The 19,646-nt window shown below is 27.4% G+C and overlaps 5 protein-coding genes across 8 annotated transcripts; 1 reads left to right on the top strand and 4 right to left on the bottom strand.

Annotated features, from left to right (window-relative positions):
* Positions 1-1,146: 1,146 nt before the first annotated feature.
* On the bottom strand, positions 1,147-2,787 carry LOC128955303 (serine protease HTRA2, mitochondrial-like). Of its 2 annotated transcripts, XM_054300965.1 has the most exons (4): positions 2,774-2,787; positions 1,686-2,700; positions 1,397-1,607; positions 1,147-1,318 (listed from the first exon to the last, which is right to left on the bottom strand). In XM_054300965.1, the coding sequence occupies exons 2-4, from the start codon at positions 2,674-2,676 to the stop codon at positions 1,153-1,155; spliced, it is 1,368 nt and encodes a 455-aa protein (XP_054156940.1). In that variant the 5' UTR covers positions 2,677-2,700; positions 2,774-2,787; the 3' UTR covers positions 1,147-1,152. The 2 variants fall into 2 exon arrangements, with proteins under 2 accessions (XP_054156940.1, XP_054156939.1); XM_054300964.1 differs by lacking the exon at positions 2,774-2,787 and having other exon boundaries at positions 1,686-2,727.
* LOC128956052 (esterase OVCA2-like) lies at positions 2,709-4,112 on the bottom strand. Its single transcript, XM_054301732.1, has 7 exons — positions 3,999-4,112; positions 3,772-3,865; positions 3,613-3,675; positions 3,405-3,523; positions 3,246-3,324; positions 2,922-3,171; positions 2,709-2,802 (listed from the first exon to the last, which is right to left on the bottom strand). Exons 1-7 carry the CDS (start codon positions 4,038-4,040, stop codon positions 2,709-2,711), a joined length of 741 nt encoding a protein of 246 aa, XP_054157707.1. The 5' UTR covers positions 4,041-4,112.
* A 497-nt stretch (positions 4,113-4,609) lies between these two features.
* Positions 4,610-6,541, top strand: LOC128955228 (pyrroline-5-carboxylate reductase 1, mitochondrial-like). Of its 2 annotated transcripts, none has more exons than XM_054300877.1 (8): positions 4,610-4,750; positions 4,944-5,065; positions 5,142-5,212; positions 5,300-5,479; positions 5,600-5,812; positions 5,903-5,997; positions 6,106-6,154; positions 6,281-6,541. In XM_054300877.1, exons 2-8 carry the CDS (start codon positions 5,002-5,004, stop codon positions 6,428-6,430), a joined length of 822 nt encoding a protein of 273 aa, XP_054156852.1. In that variant the 5' UTR covers positions 4,610-4,750; positions 4,944-5,001; the 3' UTR covers positions 6,431-6,541. The 2 variants fall into 2 exon arrangements, with proteins under 2 accessions (XP_054156852.1, XP_054156851.1); XM_054300876.1 differs by having other exon boundaries at positions 4,939-5,065.
* A 1,493-nt stretch (positions 6,542-8,034) lies between these two features.
* Positions 8,035-9,889, bottom strand: LOC128956051 (sialin-like). Its single transcript, XM_054301731.1, has 5 exons — positions 9,098-9,889; positions 8,850-8,999; positions 8,628-8,760; positions 8,314-8,555; positions 8,035-8,232 (listed from the first exon to the last, which is right to left on the bottom strand). Exons 1-5 carry the CDS (start codon positions 9,875-9,877, stop codon positions 8,035-8,037), a joined length of 1,503 nt encoding a protein of 500 aa, XP_054157706.1. The 5' UTR covers positions 9,878-9,889.
* A 2,884-nt stretch (positions 9,890-12,773) lies between these two features.
* Positions 12,774-18,852, bottom strand: LOC128954873 (transmembrane and coiled-coil domains protein 2-like). 2 transcript variants are annotated; one of them, XM_054300477.1, is made up of 8 exons: positions 18,759-18,852; positions 15,510-16,605; positions 14,917-14,990; positions 14,189-14,721; positions 13,748-13,903; positions 13,500-13,625; positions 13,342-13,400; positions 12,774-13,264 (listed from the first exon to the last, which is right to left on the bottom strand). In XM_054300477.1, exons 2-8 carry the CDS (start codon positions 16,343-16,345, stop codon positions 13,135-13,137), a joined length of 1,914 nt encoding a protein of 637 aa, XP_054156452.1. In that variant the 5' UTR covers positions 16,346-16,605; positions 18,759-18,852; the 3' UTR covers positions 12,774-13,134. The 2 variants fall into 2 exon arrangements, with proteins under 2 accessions (XP_054156452.1, XP_054156451.1); XM_054300476.1 differs by having other exon boundaries at positions 12,777-13,264; positions 14,189-14,724.
* Between the last annotated feature and the right edge of the window lie 794 nt (positions 18,853-19,646).

The raw sequence follows: 19,646 nt of genomic DNA, 5'->3' as shown, positions 1-19,646 counted from the left end.
AGTTAAACTCAACGACTGGTCAACTTCGAGAGCTTTGTAGATATCTTCGACAGATGTGATCGTCAGTCCATTGATTCGGGTAATGATATTTCCCGGTTGTATACCTCCACTAACAAAAAAATGATAAATATATATATATTTGAAAAAATCACTTCATATCATAGTTGTTAATAACAACTATGATATGACATTACAGATGAGCTGGTAATTCCATGACTACTTTACAGATATTATTTAAATTACCGTAAATTAAATTATATTATCTATATTACAGTATTTAATCAACAAATTAGCATTATTTTGTATATAAAATCTAATTAGCTAAATTGTAAATTATAATATCCAAATTCCTAAATGATCATGGTAATTCAAACATGGCTATCATCCCATTACTTGATTTAAAAACTGTTTTCATAGAAATAGTCCCAAATTGAAGGGTATATATAGATTGTGGAGTCTGTTGACTATTGAACTGGTGATCCGATCACTTATGAGAACAGTGACAACAAATACACACAAAAAAAAGTAAATACAATATCCAACTAATAAACCTTAAAAATAAAAACCTTATTTAAATATAACGTGTCATCATGTGTTTAATTACAAGTTAACGGTGTAGACACTTATATTGTAAGGAATAGGTGGTCGACTAACTACAAATAGGTCGACCACTTTCTATAACATAAGGTACTCTATGAGTGAATTAATGATTATCAGTTTTTTTTGTTGTTTGAATTACACTTTACATTATTATTACTAATATTTGATTATTACGGTAATTAATTATTAAACATTTTAAAATTTTTACCATATCCGACCTCTGGCTAACAAATTGAGTATAATGCCTATATCAATTTGATCTATCTCAATTTTGGGGTGGCGACTATACGGTAATTATAGAAATTTTATACCATATTCACAACATATAACAACTTATTGATAGATCACTATTTCACAGTTAAATATAGTCTAATTTTAATTAAAACAACGAATTTCTGATATAAAAATATATATATTTCCTAATGATTTCAATTGTTATGTAATATTAAGTGAAATTTACTAATAAATAATTATTTAATTAACAGTTTCTTTTTTTTATATAAATAAATACTATAAATAAACAAAATTATTGATTTATACTAATTTTTTTCGTTAAACAATGATTTGTGGTTTAATAACAAGATTAATGTGTCGATCCCTTCGTCGGACAGTTAAACTCAACGACTGGTCAACTTCGAGAGCTTTGTAAATATCTTCGACCGATTTGGCCGTCAGTCCATTGATTCGAGTAATGATATCTCCCGGTTGTATACCTCCACTAAATAAAAGATGATAATAACAAAAATATATATTAAAAAATCATTTGATAACAACAGAGACATGACATTGATATTACAGATGAGCTGGTGATCCCATAACTACTTTCCAGACTAATATCCCAGTACTAACATCGGGAAAGTCGGGTTCTCGTGTCCGCAATTCTTCGATAAGAGTCGGTGTCAGCGATAACATTGTTAGACCAATAAAACGATTCCGTTTCGACAACTTTTCCTCATTCTTGGCCGTCTGTGTCTTACGAGTGAATCGATTGGCTCTTTCGATAAATTCTTTGTTTTAAAATTTTCAATTATCGGTAATAATAATAAAATCAATTAAAATATCGAAAAATAGTATTTTTAGCAAACCTTTTGCATAATCACTAGGAATGGCAAACGATATGCCGGCCGTTACTTTCATTGTATTAATACCGATGGCCTGTCCATCGAGATTGACGAGCGGTCCACCACTGTTACCGATATTGATGGGCGCATCGGTTTGAATGTAATCGATTTCATTACTATTTAAGCCCAACTCATGCGACTTTCTCTTCAGCGAACTGATCACACCTACGGTTATGGTATTACTCAACGAGAAAGGGCTGCCCATAGCTATAACCCATTCGCCGGTTCTGGACTTATTTGAATCGCCTAACACTATGTACGGGAACTCATCGCGCGAGTCCAGTCTAATAGTGGCCAAATCGAGCCTATGATCGACATACTCGACACGTCCGGACATAAGTCGGCCATCGGGTAACTTAACCGAAACAGTCGATGCATTGGCCACAACGTGTGCGTTGGTCAGTATCTGACCGGACGGATGTACCAAAAATCCCGATCCACTACTAATCGAGACGTTTAGTTCAGAAAAGAACGGATGTCTTCCCTGAACTTCGATGAAGACCAGAGCCGACGATACAGTTTCGGTGACGTCGGCAATAAAGTTGAACCTCTTTGATAGTGGCAGTGATTTGTCGTCAATTTTATTGTCATTTTTTATGAATAATTGAACAGTTCTTAAGGGAACAAACTTTTGTATGAAATTTTGTATCCATTGTGAAGATTGTGACAGTGATTGATCTGATGGCACATAATTATCACCAATATTGTCACCGAAGCTGTTCTTTGATTTACTGAAATATTGTCTAATTAGATAATTTGATCCAAAGATGGACACAATTATGATGACGTAATCTTTAAACATAAGACTTCTTGGATGAATAAATCGGTGTTGAAATGGCTGAACAACTTGTGGACATTTGTTATGAAATGTCTGTCTCGTTGTCCGCAATGTGTCCACTGATGTCCGATTAGAAAAAAGTCTTAGCGACCAAAAACATTGGATCAGTCGAGCCATCAGTTTTTTTAAGACTTGAAACAACTGTTTGTTTACATCACAACACAAATGACACGTGACTTGAGGTTCAAAAATATATTGCAGTCATTGTACTCACAAATGATGTAATCAATCGTTTGGTCATCTCTTTGAATATCGATATGATAATCAAAGACTTGTATAATTTGATCCATTAATTGATTATTAATTTTTTTTGAATAAAATTTTTTTATTTTAAATAAAACAAATCAAAAAATTCATTAAACTTTTGTCTATTGGATGAATTAGACGGTACTAAATGTCCGCCGGAATGATAGACAATGTATGGATTCTTGAAAATGTTTGACAATTTGACGCTTTTTTCTTTGGCAATCACCTGATCTGATTCGCCGATTATATGAAGCGATGGAATATCGATAAGTTGACTGTCGAGTCGGTCAAAGAGTTTCAAATGAGATGCAGATAGACTTTGAAAGCCAGCGACCAATACGACAAACTTGAGGTCGTAATTGAATTCTAGTTTTTTTTAAAAAATGAGAGATAGTCTGATAGTTAACCCAATATATTATCATAAATAGATAAAAAAATACCTTTAAGTTGTTTAAGACAACAAATCAATGCCACCAAAGCTGATCCCTGACTAAAACCTAAGATACCATCGAATGGTCCCTAAAAATACAATGACTTTACGTTTTAAATATATTTAACGAAATTAAACCATTTAATAGATATCTATTATTTAAAAAAACCTGTGTTTCAAATGTATGCCTAATTAGATCTACTGACTGATCAAATCCTTTACATATATCCGACTCTTGTGCTGAACTAAAGTAATCGGGATCGACATCAGAGAACCACCAGCTTCTGGCTATTAATTAATATGAAAAGTGATATCAATTGGTAATTAATATGCAATCAATACATGATTAACAAATTGCTTAATAAATGACAAATTACAGTCATCTGTTCCGTCAGGATTTTGCGGACCCGTCGGCACCAAATGTGGGCCATCGATGAAAACTGTGTGTTAATTGTAGAGATAAAATACAGTATTAGTTTAGATCTAAACAATTGGATCAATTGTTGATTAATATATTCATATATAGATATATAAACCAAAGTCCAATTTGTTTTTCAAGAGTTTACGAAATCCTCCGCTTTTTGATTTGAATGCAACGCTTGTCTGTCGATATCCATGAAGACATAGGACCTGTTATTTTTGTGGCGATAATAATAATATGATAAGTGATTATAATAATAATAATAATAATAATAAAATACAGTATCTATAGTTCAATTAATCAGTTATTTATTTAATTAACTTATATTTCTTTAAGACTTACTTTAAGTGGTGGTAATTGTTGTCGACCTTTGCTTGAAGTCATGTCTCTCTCTCTCTCTTTCTCATCAAAAACACTACAAACTGTATGCAAACCATGTGATTGACTGATGGCTTCACTACTACTACTGTACTGTCAATGCATTACATCACACAACAGGTATTACAAAATAAATAAACAATTTTCCAACCAATCAGACAATCAATTTAATTGATATTATACTTGACTTTATTAATAGTAATAATTACGACTACAGTATATTGAATATAATAACCAAATTGTTTTAACTAAATTTGCATAATAACTCATATATATATTGTTATAAAAAAACTACATATAATAATTTCTATCAAAAATTGATTAAAACATATGCTAGGTGATAACATAAATTTATATTTAAAAATTATTATCAGTGTAAATATTTTAATGTATTATTTATTTTTAGTTAATTTGCAATTAAAATTTTTGTTGTCAAACAAGTAGTTGATTATCACCAATGAATAAGAAAAATTTATTTATTTTAAACAAAAAATATTATAATATTTATGTTATACTCTCTCATCACTTGATTATATAATAATAATAATACTGTAATAATAAACATTGACTAGAATTACAGCAAATTTTTGTTTAGTATCTCAATCTCGCTATTGGTTTTTGACATAAACTTGTATATCAAGTGTAGGATTTCGATAGCATAGGTGTCCGGTTTGAAAAAATAAAACTATATTATTGGGTCACAAATTCATATACAGGTAATATGATTGCAAACTTTTTTTTTATATGTTTTGTTGTTTTTTTAATTCAGTGATGACAAACAATTTTTTTGATTATAATTTTTATTTGTTATATTTTGATTATTAATAGTAATAAATTAGTAAAAGTGTGCAAAACTTGATATAAATTATTATATTATTAATCTAATACGATAAATGATTGATAGCATAGTTGGTCCACTAATACTACATCTGGTCATCACTTACTATACATTTAAGCAGAAGCATCAATGATAGGATTCATTGGCGCCGGAAAGATAGCCCAGTCTCTGATGAAGGGATTGGTAACAGCGGGTAGGGATGGGTTTGTCTAAATATGTGATATATTTTTAATTAATATGCGATGTTTGGGCATATATTTTTTTAAAAGGCATTTCTAGAGCTGATAGGATATTGGCCAGTGCTCCCAAAGCTGACTTCAAGTGCCATCAGGACACTCAGGTATGTTTGTGTGCATCCATATACAGTACATGTATAACTACCGGTACTTTAATTGTTAACTAAACTCAACATACATTTGCATTTCAGTCGTTGGGCTGCAGAACCACTTACGACAATAAAGATGTGGTAAACAATTCAGAAATAGTTATACTGGCAGTTAAGCCGCCTGTGATACCGGCGCTACTTCAAGAGATTCATTCAAATGTTTCGTCTAATCATTTATTAATATCAATAGCATTGGGAATACAGATAGAAACCTATGAAACGGTAAGATTTATAACAAAATTATTATTATTATTATTGATTTAATTATATACAGTATTCCTATATAATTATATTATGTGAAATGTCATTACAGTTTTATAACTTAATTATTCCGATTTATAGGCATTACCCGCCAATAGTCGAGTTGTTAGAGTAATGTCAAACACACCGGTTCTCATTAGAGAAGGGGCGTCAGTCTTCTCGTGCGGAACTAAAGCTACCAAAGCTGACGCACAGACAGTCAGAAAGTTGTTTACAAGTGTCGGTATGTGTGAAGAGATACCTGAATCGCTTATTGATGCGGTTACTGCACTGAGTGGTTCGGGACCAGCTTATGTATGATAAGTTTTTTTTTAATGACAATTTATGATTTTGTTTTAATTATTAATTATATATATATATATATATATATTTACACACAACTAGTTGTACACTTGTATGGAAGCACTGGCCGATGCCGGTGTCCTCCAAGGAATACCCAGAGATCTATCGCTAAAACTAGTGGCGCAAACACTAATTGGGTACGATTTTTGATATATAAATATACAGTACCTATACCTCTATATTCAATTAAGTAATACAAATAATAAATAATATTAATTGATTTGTTTTTATCATTTATCAAACAGAGCCGCCCGTATGGTTCTCGAGACAGATAAACATCCGGCAGCTCTTAGGGTATAATCTATTAGTACTACTTATCTATACTAATAGCTTATCGATTGACATTACAAATACAAATAATACTAATATAAAAATCAATAAATGTTTTTTTTAAACAAACAAACAAAAAAATATTAATAGGATGACGTGTGTTCACCGGCCGGCTGTACCATTCAGGCTATGTATCACTTGGAAAAACACGGTTTACGGCCACTGCTGATGGAGGCCGTGGCCAAAGCTACCGATGTTTGCAAATATAATACTAAAACTAATGGTTATAGTGTTGCTTAGTGGGGGGAAAAACAACACACAATCAATCGATCAATAATTATAACAACAAAAAACAACATTTTGATTGTTACCGGTAATGGTTTAACAAAAAAAAAATCATATTTAAAATATTGATGGACTTTAATATTGATAATTTCAATATTGCTTTTTTATATAACTTAACTATTGTGACATATTGTGATAAATGTTTATATTATGATATATATATATAATTAATATTTAAATTATTTACAGATACTATAATCTCGCATATAATTAAGATAAGATAATTATACAGTAGACTATATATATATATATATATATATATATATATTATGTAATGAATCCATATTTACTTAAATAACGTACCTGATTATATTTTGCAACCAAAAAAACAAACAATCTTATAATAAATAATTATTGTCATAATCTATATTTATCAAAAATAAATTATTATTAATTAATTAATATAGTCTAGTGTTGTTAAATTTCATGTGCAATTAAATTGTTGCAATTATTGTAAAAAATTAATTGAATAAATAAAAAAAACCAGTTGAGAATGCTATAAAGCATTCCCAGATACAAACTTTGATGGCATAAATTACATATTTTACATGTGTATACTAGACATCAAGTACTATCTGTCTATATCACACCCCCCCGCCTCCGGTGTGGACCAAATAGTAAAGTGTAACCAAAGTAATAAATATCTCATGATATTAAAAAAAATTGTAATTTTATTTTAATCATATCAAATATTAAATACAAAATTAATATTAATAAACAAATATTAAATATAATATATAAACAACTGATTTATAATATATAGTATATGTCTTGATTAGGATCAACACACTTTGTGCAAATAAAATTTATAAATTTTACCATGATCATTGGGTATTTTGATTCATCATTTTTACCTTAACATTATGTATATATTTATTCATTATTTTTACTCTAAAATTTATATCAAGTTTTGCAAACTTTTACTAATTTATTACTATTAATAATCAAAATATAACAAATAAAAATTATAATTAAAAAAATTGTTTGTCATCACTGAATAAAAAAAACAACAAAACATAAAAAAAGTTTGAAATCATATTAACTGTATATGAATTTGTGACCCAATAATATAGTTTTTTTTCAAACCGGACACCTATGCTATTGAAATACTACACTTGATATACAAGTTTATGTCAAAAAAAACCAATAGTGAGATTGAGATACTAAACAAAAAATTTGCTGTAATTCTAGTCAATGTTTATTATTAGAGTATTATTATTATTATATAATTAAGTGATGAGAGAGTATAACATAAATAATATTTTTTTAAATAAATAAATTTTTCTCATTCATTGGTGATATAATCAACTACTTGTTTGACAATAAAATTTTTAATTAACTAAAATTAAATAGTAATACATTAAAGTATTTACACTGATAAATTTTTTAAAAAAATATATTGAAATATATTTTAAGTGAATGACTTTTTACAATATTTAAAAATGACTTATTAATTATTAATATAATATTATTAATATAATATAATACAATACGATATCAATCGTAGAAATAATTATATTAAGTATGTGTCAGACAATTATCTCTAAAAAAAAATATTATTAAATATTATTAACAACTTTATCGACATTATATTCAGGGTTTTTAAAACGTTTTTCTTTATTAAACTGAATCGTCTCTTCACGAGATATACCCCATGTCTGCAACTCTGCCGATGCAAACACTATATAAACTAATGCACTGATAATATATATAACAGCGGATAAGTAAAAAACATACGACCAGTTGGTTAATGTGTGCTATTGTGACAAACAAATACAGTATATTATTATTATTTTTTAATTTAATAACTATATTATTAAATATATTTTTTTGATTACCCCTTTCTCATAGAAAGCTTCGGCAACCAACGGTGCTATAAAACCGGGAATGTTTCCAATACTGTTAGTAATACCCATTAAAGTGCCAGAATATTCTGGTGCCATATCAACGTGTGTTGAATTAAAGCCGGGATAATTGCAACCATTCAAACCCATTCCCAATATAAACAGTGATATACTAAGAGTTGTGTTGCATCGGGCAAATGCTACACCTATTAGACACAGAGCCGGACCCATGAATGCTATAAATAAGATTAAAACAAAAAGATTAATTGTTTGTTAATTTTTAAAAAATCTATTTTATGATTACATACCAATTGTATTGTTAGTCTTGCGGATGACATTAATACTAACGGTTCCTCTTTGTCTTAGTTTATCACTTATGAAGGATGCAATCCAAGCAACAATTGCCTGACAAAGATAGGGCAGTGCAGACATCAATGCATTCTATTCAATATATATATTCAATTTGTTTTAAACAAATTAATTAATATATTATTATTATTACTTCAGTTAAACCTAAGAAAAATTATTACATTTTTAACTTCAAGATTCAGCACTTTCTCGAAATATGTGGGCAATAATGTTAATATTGTTAAGAATCCCCAGTTCTGACCGAAATGTGTTATTATAAGTGCATAGACAGGAACTGACGTCCATATGTCCTTCCATGGGGTGACACTTCTCTAAATTTTTGTTTAATTTTTAATTATTTTTATTTAATTATGTTTAATAATATAGGTTTACTTATTTGTATAATTATTATACATAATAGTAAACAAACCTTTTTATTTCTATTCTGTTGTTGATCTGATATAATATATTCATACTCTTCAGTAGTGATGTACGGATGAGATTCAGGACTTTCATGTATGAGAAGTGCCCACAAAACAAACCAAACACAGCCTGCAATACCCAACACATAGAAAATGGATGGCCAGCCGTCTAAGAAATCACTGTCACAGAGAACTCCAGCCAATGGTAGAGTAATAACTGTTCCAATCGGTGATCCCGTGAATACAAGTGTTGATCCGCGACTTCTTTCCATTTTAGGCATCCATCGCGATATCATTGCATTAATACAGGGAAACAATACTCCCAGAGCTAATCCCTGACCAATTCTTACGGCAATAAATAGTACATAACTGACGCGTGCGGCCATTGGACTTAACAACGATAGTATAGCTGCAACTAAAATACTTCCGCCGAAAATCCATTTACCACCAAATTTTTCGGCCAAATTTCCGGCCGGCAGTTGTGTTATAATATAACCGTAAAAAAATGCGCCCAAAATGATGGCCTGTGTGTGATCATCCCATTGACTAAACTCTCCCACCTTATGATCACTTTTAGCTAGAGATGCACTGAAACTATCATTAGTCCAACACGTGTCGTCCAATCGGCTCCCATTTGTCTTCGGCTTTTCGCCGGCCATTGACACGATGGCCACACTCAGCACCACTTTGTAAGCATAAGCCAACACAAAGCCGAAGAAACTGAAAAATACAAATACAAATCGCGTCGGGATTTGACTGTATATCCAATGACTCTTTTTTATGTCCATTTCGATTGATGTCCTCTCGATAGAAGTCATCGCAAAAATCATTCACATTATACCTTATTATACACTTATATATATATATTTTTTATTATATGATATAATCTGATTAGTTTTAAAGATAATAATTATTTTCAACAATTCCCAACTTATTAAATAATGATTATATTACAAAAAAATATATTTTTTCAATTCATCACAATTATTAATTTAGCTAATTTAAACTAATAGTACACCAATTAAGTGTAAACGCAAAATTCACATTTCATTGTACTTTATTTCAATTTAAATCAATTGATTATTAAATAAACAATTACTTAATAGTGTACTTGAAATATACAGTACATGTACAATATATTCTGTACTTAAATAAGCCATTAAATATATTATCAATTGTTAATATTGTAATCAAATAATTAGATATTTGAAAAATGCGATTTTCATTAAAATATCTAAAATACTTGTAAATGATAAATACGCCTCATATACCGTATTACTAATATTTTTTTAATGTTTAAAAATTAACATCAATGATAATAATGTAATAGTGATAATTCATATGTAATGTAAATCATAATTTTAAAATGAAAAACTAATAAATTGTGATAAAAGTAGATTTTATAAGCAATGGTTTATGAAAAACTATATACAGTATTATTGACTAAATTTTTATAGTATTTATCAAATTTGGCAAATCATTCACTATTAAAATTGTGTACAATATATTCAATTAAATAATTTGTAACCTTAACATCAATTTATAAATAAATATTTAATAATAATAACATAAAAACATAAAATAGTATCATGGTAATAAAATAGTAAAATGTTTTTTAATTATTTTAATTAAAGAAAAATATATTGAATTAATAAGCACTCGTCTGTTTGAGTTAACACTTGTGATCAATAATTATTGTTTTTTATCAATAATGTGTAAAATGTATGCTTAGGTACAATAGGTTTGTATTAGTAATAATTTAATTAGTTTTGTAAATACAGTTAATTAATTAAAATTATCTACTTTTTAACGATAATTTTTTAATTAAAATACTGCAATTGATTTTCGGTAATATTAATGTACTGTACTGTAAATATTTTTATTTATACTATCATTTAGATGTCACTAAAAAATTATTTTTATTATAAATTAAATTTAAAGAATAAATTTAATATAAATATACAGTAATATTAGTATAAATAATGTAATTTAACGGTGATTTGTCAATATAAAGTCATCTATAGTTATGTGAGGTATCAAATCACTCAGTATGACAAAATAAATTCAACTATAGTCATGTTGGGTATCAAATAATTCAGTATGTCAAAATAAATTCAACTAGTCCTACTATTGCTGCCATTTTTTTGAAAAAATAATGTTTATCTATTATCTTATTTTTGATGCTCTATACAATTCTAAACGTTAAAATTTTTATCAATTTACTTTTGCCGCCATTTTCTAAGAGATATCAGAATTTTAATGCTAATCCCCTATACATTATTTTTAATGATATAACCGAATCTGAAATCATAATTTCGAAATTCGCAAAAATAAATGCTACAAACACACAGACAGACACACAAAAACGCTTGTATAGATTTCAGTAAACTAAACTTTTTCAAAGTTTGTTTGAAAATAGCAATTTCTTTATATTATTTTTTATCATCACATTTATTAAACTCATATATAATAACAGTAACACTTATCATCAAAATTAAATAAGTGATTCAACTTATGATATATTTAAATTTATTTAATAGTTATTTTTAAAAATTGTAATTTTATGCAATTGCAAATTAAACACAATAATTGCCAAAAACAATGAAATCAATTGCAAAATTAACAATTATTATTATATAACAACACTAACTAAATGCCAAATATTTTATATAAATTTATATATATATCGTGTTTGTAGTCATTATATAGATATACTGTATATATGATATTTTTAACATTAATATAGAAAATCAATATATTTGATTGCCCAGATAATTATTATAAAGTATAATTAGTAGTTACAAAATAGATACACGCACACATACACACACATACACATACACACACATACACACACATACACATACACACACATACACACACATACACATACACACACATACACACACATACACATACATACACATACACAAACACACATACACACACACACACACACACACACATACTGTACATATACACAATCAATATGTATCCATGTCAATTAAATGAGTTTTTATTTTATTTTTTTGACAAAACAAATTAATAATTATCGTGTAATACAATATTTAGTTTTTTAAATGTATTTAATAATTATCATTAATATAATGTACTTAAAAAATAATAATAATATACAGTATAATATAAATTATGACACAATGTATTTTTTTAAATTACAAAAATCACATTTTTTAAAAAAGTTAATATATATTTATAAAATGATAATGAATGGAAAAATGTTGTTTTATTTAATTTGTAAAAAATAAAAAATATCAAAAAACTGATTCTTTTTTTTAAAAAGTATTAATACTATTTTATTTTTAGAGATTCCTAAACATTTAAAATATCAATTTATTTAAGTGTATTTAAATAAAATAAAATCTTAAATCTAATTTATTATTTTATTTTATGAAATCAATAATAATTAATCATATTTATATAGATTTATAGATTATATATTTGTATAAACTAATCTTTCATACAATATATATATATATTTATTTATATATTTATAAAATAAAGATAACAAAAAAAAACAATTTTTGGGCACTTTTCCTAAATCTTAGCACAAACGAGTCAATTGAATTAATAGAGTATACAGTTTTTTTTGGCTCAGATTTTTTTTATAAATATTTATTTTTAATTATAGATAAGTATTCAATAGTTCATTCATTATACCTAAAAAAATCATATTCATATATATATAATACCATTTTGAAAGCCAATATATTATAGTACTATAAAGGGGTGGAAAAGAGAGAGATAGATATAGACATATATATATATATATCACAAATTGATTATCACTTCAAAAACTTTCAACCGATGGTCAGAAAGTCATCCATAAAAATATAGCTATTGTTTTGTTTGTTTGTTTGTGTCTTTGTTTTTTGATAGCATTGCTTAAATGCAAATTGTCTTGAAATGATTGTTGTTAAGTATTGTCAAGCAGTCATCAACAACAACAACAACAAAACCCAAACTAATCAAATCAATCAAATTTAGTAATCAATTAGTTATGGTTGGCGGCGGAGACGGCGACTCTTCAAGTCGATGATGAAAAATAGATCCAATTTTCCGATATCTTTTGCCGAGTCCACAAACCAAAGTCTGGCCAGTTATGGTAGACTAACATAATTGCTATTAATAGTAAAATGCTAGACACGATTCGTAATCTTAAAAAAATAATAAATTAAATAAAATGTTATTTTCATATACAGTATATAAAGATATATTATTTTTATGTCATTACCTGGTTTGTAGAAACGGTGATATTATGTTTGCTATGGTTGCCACCAATAATAAGACAACCTAAATGTATTTAATGAATTTAATTATTAATATAAATTATTATTAATAACAACAGTGTGAGTGTGTGTGTGTGTGTGTGTGTGTGTGTAGAGGACAAACCTGAAGTATAGTTAGCACAACGTTTATGAGCTTTAATACCAGTGCTCTGGCATTGGAGTTCTCTAGTGAATCGAGATTAACGAGTTGTTGTAGATGTTGGTGCTGTTGGTGTTCCATACGTGAGATCTAATGACATACATATATATATATATATATATAAAACATTTTAATTACCATTTCATGTCACACTAACTATGACAAGTAATAGACACACAAAATAAAGAAATAAATACTAATAATAAACATACCTTTGTTTGACAGCTCTCAAGCATTTCGTGTACATCCCGGAGCCGTTCCTCGCTCTGGTATTGGACCTTCTCCTCCATGTCGACCATATTTTGTTTAAGATTTTCAATTTCGTTTTGATGCAATTCAATTAAGTCATTCATCTGTTCCTCTAATCTCTGTGTGAAATAAATGACAATAAAAAAATAAATAAATAAAACTAACAAAAAAAAATATAATAAATAGCATACAATAAATTCAAAAGTTAACAAAAATAAAAATTCAAAAAAGTTTTTAAGTGTTGAGAAAGATTTTTTTTCTTTAAAATATTCATTATATATATGTGTGTGTGTGTTGTCTGTCATCTAATGATTATATATTTTTATTATATTTTTTTTGGTGCCTTTACTACAGTTTAATTACACGTTAAGTCCAATGTACTGTGAAATCGGGCGATAATATACCTCAAACCGATACCGTTCCTCTTGCAATGACTGGTGAAAGGCTGAACACTCGTTTTGCAATTGGCTTTTCATCGACTCGACCTCTTCAGCCAGACATCGACATTGTTCTCGGCGTTCTTTAAGCTCAATCACAATTTGTTCAAAATCAGCCATCGATGTCGGCGTAACAGCTGTCCTCTCGGACGACGCAGTCACTACCGGTATATGACTACTCTGATGAGCACCGGTACTGTGCAGTACGGTATTCTTGCGTAGCGGACTCGACGAACTGTCCAAACTGGCAGCGGCGGCCGCAATAATTTGTTGTCCTACACGACCAGATCCGCTGGTGATACTGGAACTATCGTCATCATCGGTAGTATATTTAGTACTATGGCTATGACTTTGACTATGACTGTGTGCTAAATGATGCTGAGCTGCTGCTGATGCCGTAGGCTGAGCTCCGCCCATACCATTCTTCACTACAATCACTTTGTGTATATTATCTCCGCATTCATTGTCAACAGTTGAAGTACCACTTGTTTCATCGTTAACTTCTTCAATGAAAGAAAAAAATAAAATAAATAAATAATTGGACCAAAAAATTATTTGTAAAGATTTTTTCTTTCTTTCTTTTGAATTAATACTAAATTATATATATATTTAAAAATAAAATAAAAACATTTTTCTATTGAAATAAAATGTGCAATATTTTCATGATTTAAATCATGAAATGAATGGAAACATACTTTCAGATGAGTTAACATTTTCAGAGCTCGTGAAGCGATTCTTGAAAAATTCTTTCGGTTTTGTCATAACAGTCCTGTAATATATAAAACATAACATTATATATAAGTTATATATAAATAATATTTTTTTAGTAAACTGTTTTGTGTGTGGATTAGCGGTTGAAATACTATATCATTGAACTGAAAACTATTTCATTCAATTTTCATTCATTCATATACTGGTGTACATACACTCTCTATACATGTATTTATTTATATATTTTGTATTTTTGAGATTTTTTGAAAACATCTTATTTTTTTGTTTTATTTGAGTGTATGTATTATATGACAAATATTTATAGCATTTTTGAAAGTCAAGTTGAGGGTCGAGTTGAAAGTCTACTTATATTTATAAAGTATTATAATAATAATAATGATGACTACAATTGCTATGAAAAAAAACTATTTATAATATCAGACACACAACTTATGCAGAAAATATGCAAATAATTTTAATTTTAATAATTAATTCTAATTAGTCATTAAATTGCAAAAGCAATAAAAAAATCAATTAACAAATTTATATACAGCATAGTTGTCTTAATACTACTTACTCTCCGGCTGAATGAATACTGGATTTGATACCACCGATGACACTGCCAGACACACCGGTCACTCCTTCCCTGATATTGACGCCGACATCCTTTAATCCCTGTCCAAAATCACGTATTATTTCTCGTGTCTGTTTGTGATGGTAACCAAATTTTTCAGTTTCCTTAATCTTTTTGCTATAATTGTCTAACTTTTTCTGCAAATGTGCGATAGTTTGGGCCGACTTTTGGTTCTTCTTTTCGAAAACACTCTTAATTCTTTGCAATTGATTTTTGTCGGCATTGGCCGCCAGCTTAAGATATTCGTTGACATTTTCGTCCCGCGAATTCTGTTCAGTTTTGATGGCCTCTTTGGTGCGAATTATCTTTGATTGGAAGTGCTCTAAAACGGCACGAGTTCTTTGGGTGGCATCGGATGAGTGGGGTATCAGTGAATCCAATTCGTCAGTTGAACTGAACTGCTGGAGATTCGACTGATTGGATGGGCCGCCGGCTTCGGCCCCACTGGAACTGCCATTGTTGTTGTTGTTGGCCAAGTGTGTGGTGTGTGCTGTTGTCGTCGTCGACGACTCTTTACCGGAATCATCGTTAAGATAATCTTCAGTGGAACTATTGGAAGTGTGGCCTACTATTGTTTTGGCGGCCGAAAACTCGTTGTTGTGTGCGCTGCTCTGTGTGGTGAAGGTGTATGAGCCCTGACTAAGGCCTCGGGAGTGTTGTTTGATTCTGGAGTTGTTCGCTAGTTGTTTCGGTTGTATATCATTACTACTGGAACCGCTTTCGTTGGACGATACGTAACCTCTCTGTGAAATACCAGGACTTTTGTTGTTTGGTTTCATTTCATATATATATATTTAGACTCTTTCACTTCAATAATAATAATAATATCAATAATGATTTTATGATGAATTTTATGAGAAAAAAAAACAAAAACGTATGAAATCTCTTAAATGCAGATATCAGTTGTTTATATCACAAATTCAAAACGTTTTGTTCATTCATCCAATCGGTGATAAATAAAAACTGAACTTTGATTTCATCAAAAAATCATATAAAATCCGCTTTTATGAAGAAAATTCATTCTTCATTATATATATGACTGAAATAATAATAATAAAAAAAAATCAAATGATAAAAATAAAATAAATTACTTTTTTCTTGTATATACTCTGTATATATTATATAATATATTTATATATCACTTTTGTCACTAAAATAACTCAAATATTAATGCCTATTGATTTTATTATATATATATAAATATCGCTAATGTTTAGCCAATATATAATATATAACATATTAAGTACAATAACTTTTGATATATAACTTATACTCAATGTGTGTGTATATATATATAACTATATTAAATACTATGTATAGAAAGATTATTTATAAATATATTATTATTATTATATTATATGATAGTTAATCATTGAAATACTTCACAAATATTAACAATAGCTTAGAGCTAATCGTAAGTGATTTTTTTTCAAATCATTATCTCATAACTCTACTCAAGGATATATAATTTGAAAATTAAAAAAATAATATTATTAGCAATAATTTCATACATAAATCTATAATCTAGGTGTAAAATAAATTATTTATGTAATTTTTATAATAATAAATATTAAATTATACATTAACATATTGGTTTGGATTTTTTTCTCTCTACCCTTATTTGTACTCAAAAACTATTATTTTTTTTGGCATCGTTTTTCATTAATTTCATTAATTACATTAAATTTTCATAAAAATTGAAATAAAATAAAAAGTAATAAATTTATATTTAGAAATATATATGTATATATATGAAGCATAACTTATAATAAAAAAATCGATTGCGAGCATTATATTATATTAAATACAATCGTGTATACAGTATTGTATTGTATAATATACAGTATATAGTATACAAATTGTATGTTACAAATTGAATGTATGTATAATTGATAGCATGTTTATAACAACTTTGTGTGTGTGTAAGCAATAGGTGTCATAAAAATTGTTTCAATTTAATATGTAGTCTAGCTAATACTTATAATAAAATATATACTCTCTATAATATAGTCTATAAATATATATATATATATATAAATTATAAATGCTAGATTTATAGACACAAAAAACAATTGAAAGCCCTATTAACAGCTGGCTATAAGATAATAAATATGTTTTTTAAATGTCATTTTAATTACATTGACAGCCAACATATAAATATATATCGTATATACAGTATATATAAATATGTGCTAAATTATAAATTGCTTAACTATACAAAATAATTTTATATATAATATAATAAAATTTATTACTACTATTATTATAATATAATTAGTAGAATATATATATAATGAGTAAATGAGTTTCAACTCAATTGTAAATAATTATATGAATAAATTAAAATAATAATAATACTTTATATTATATTATTTAAAAAAAACACTACAAATTTTCATGTAATCCAGGTCTATGTACTTTAGATTAATATAAATTTAAACTAATTTTTAAAAATAAAAAAAACTTAAAACTTGTCTAACTACTATTTTTATTATTATACAGTAATAATACTATTTTACTAAAATAAAAGTTACATTGATGACAAAAAATTATTTCCTCAAACCTCATCAAACAATCTTATATAAAGTATATATAATTACTTATTTTAATTTTTTTGTTGTTGAAAAATATCTATGACTAATAAATGTTGTAAACGATGACATTTGTTAATATATTATACAATTAAAAAAATTTGATTATTGTATTGATTTCATCAAATCCAGTTCAATAATACACAATGATATAAGCAAATTATATGTTTAATTATACAACAATTTATTATTAGTGTCTATACAACAACAATAACAAAAAATAGATACAATGATAATGTATGGGAACTAATTGGTGACTCATTTAATTGATTTTGTTATTATTTTTTTCATGTATTTATATTATATAGGATATCAAATATACATATAATGTAAATGACAAACATTTTTATTTATTGTTGACAAATATCAGATCATTCATTGATTCATTCAATTTGTAATTATAATATATTGTATACTTGTATTGTAATATTTAGCACATTACTAGTAATCACATTGTGATATATTATATTATAATATATCAATAATATTATAAGTTATGCTTAGAGTATATAAAAAAATAAATAAAATTTAAATATATTATACAATAAAAATATTATGATATTGTAAACAAAAATCAAAAAATCACATTTAAAATACATACGTGTTATTGATCGGCAATTATTTCGTTATTATTATTATTATTTATATTATTGATGTTAACATTATTTAACAATTAAAATCAAATGTCAATAAAATAAGACAATAACAACAACAAAAAAACTAAATTTAAAAAAAAATCAATAATAAATATAATATTAATAACTAATAATAATAATTATTATTTATAAAAAAAACAATAATAACTGAATTTTTGTAAACATTTTCATTTTGATTACAACAACAACAATAATAACAGCAATAAAAAAAACTTTTTGACAATCAATTTAGTGAATCAAAAAAATCATTGTTTGTTTATCACTATAATTGAGTCCATAAATGTATCACTCATTTGGTGTCCAATAATAATAATATTATTGTCTTTTTTGTCAATCAATTGTTGTCCACTAGAAAAACATTGCTAACCATTCATCACAACTGTTTCTATCGTATTGTAGTATTAGTTATAGTATTATATTATATACTGTAGTAGTGATCAAAATAACAACAATAATAATAATAATAATAATAGACTCAAAACCATAGGTTCACACATAAAATCTATGATTGAATTTGTGAGTCGAGAGTCTATGACTACAACACAACACACAACACACTAAACACAACAACAACTGCAACACCACTACTACTACTACTACAGTACTATCTAGTGTTTTGTATACACAAACAGTAGTAGTAGTAGTGCTAAATACAGTCAAATCAATCACTCACTCAGTGACTCACTTATGCAACACATATATAGTATTGTTAATCACTGCTCACACACTCACACACTCATACACACTGACTAAACAACGCATGCGTAACACAACCAAATAAGTGACTCAATCGATGCATACATACTGTACATACAGTCAATAACCGATATTAT

This window comes from Oppia nitens, unplaced genomic scaffold (assembly GCF_028296485.1).
Source record: "Oppia nitens isolate AA-2021 unplaced genomic scaffold, nextdenovo-longstitch-racon4-pilon3 scaffold2_pilon_pilon_pilon, whole genome shotgun sequence".
NCBI lineage: Eukaryota > Metazoa > Arthropoda > Arachnida > Sarcoptiformes > Oppiidae > Oppia > Oppia nitens.
Note: the sequence above shows the minus strand (reverse complement) of the source record. Positions and strands in the feature narration are given on the sequence as shown.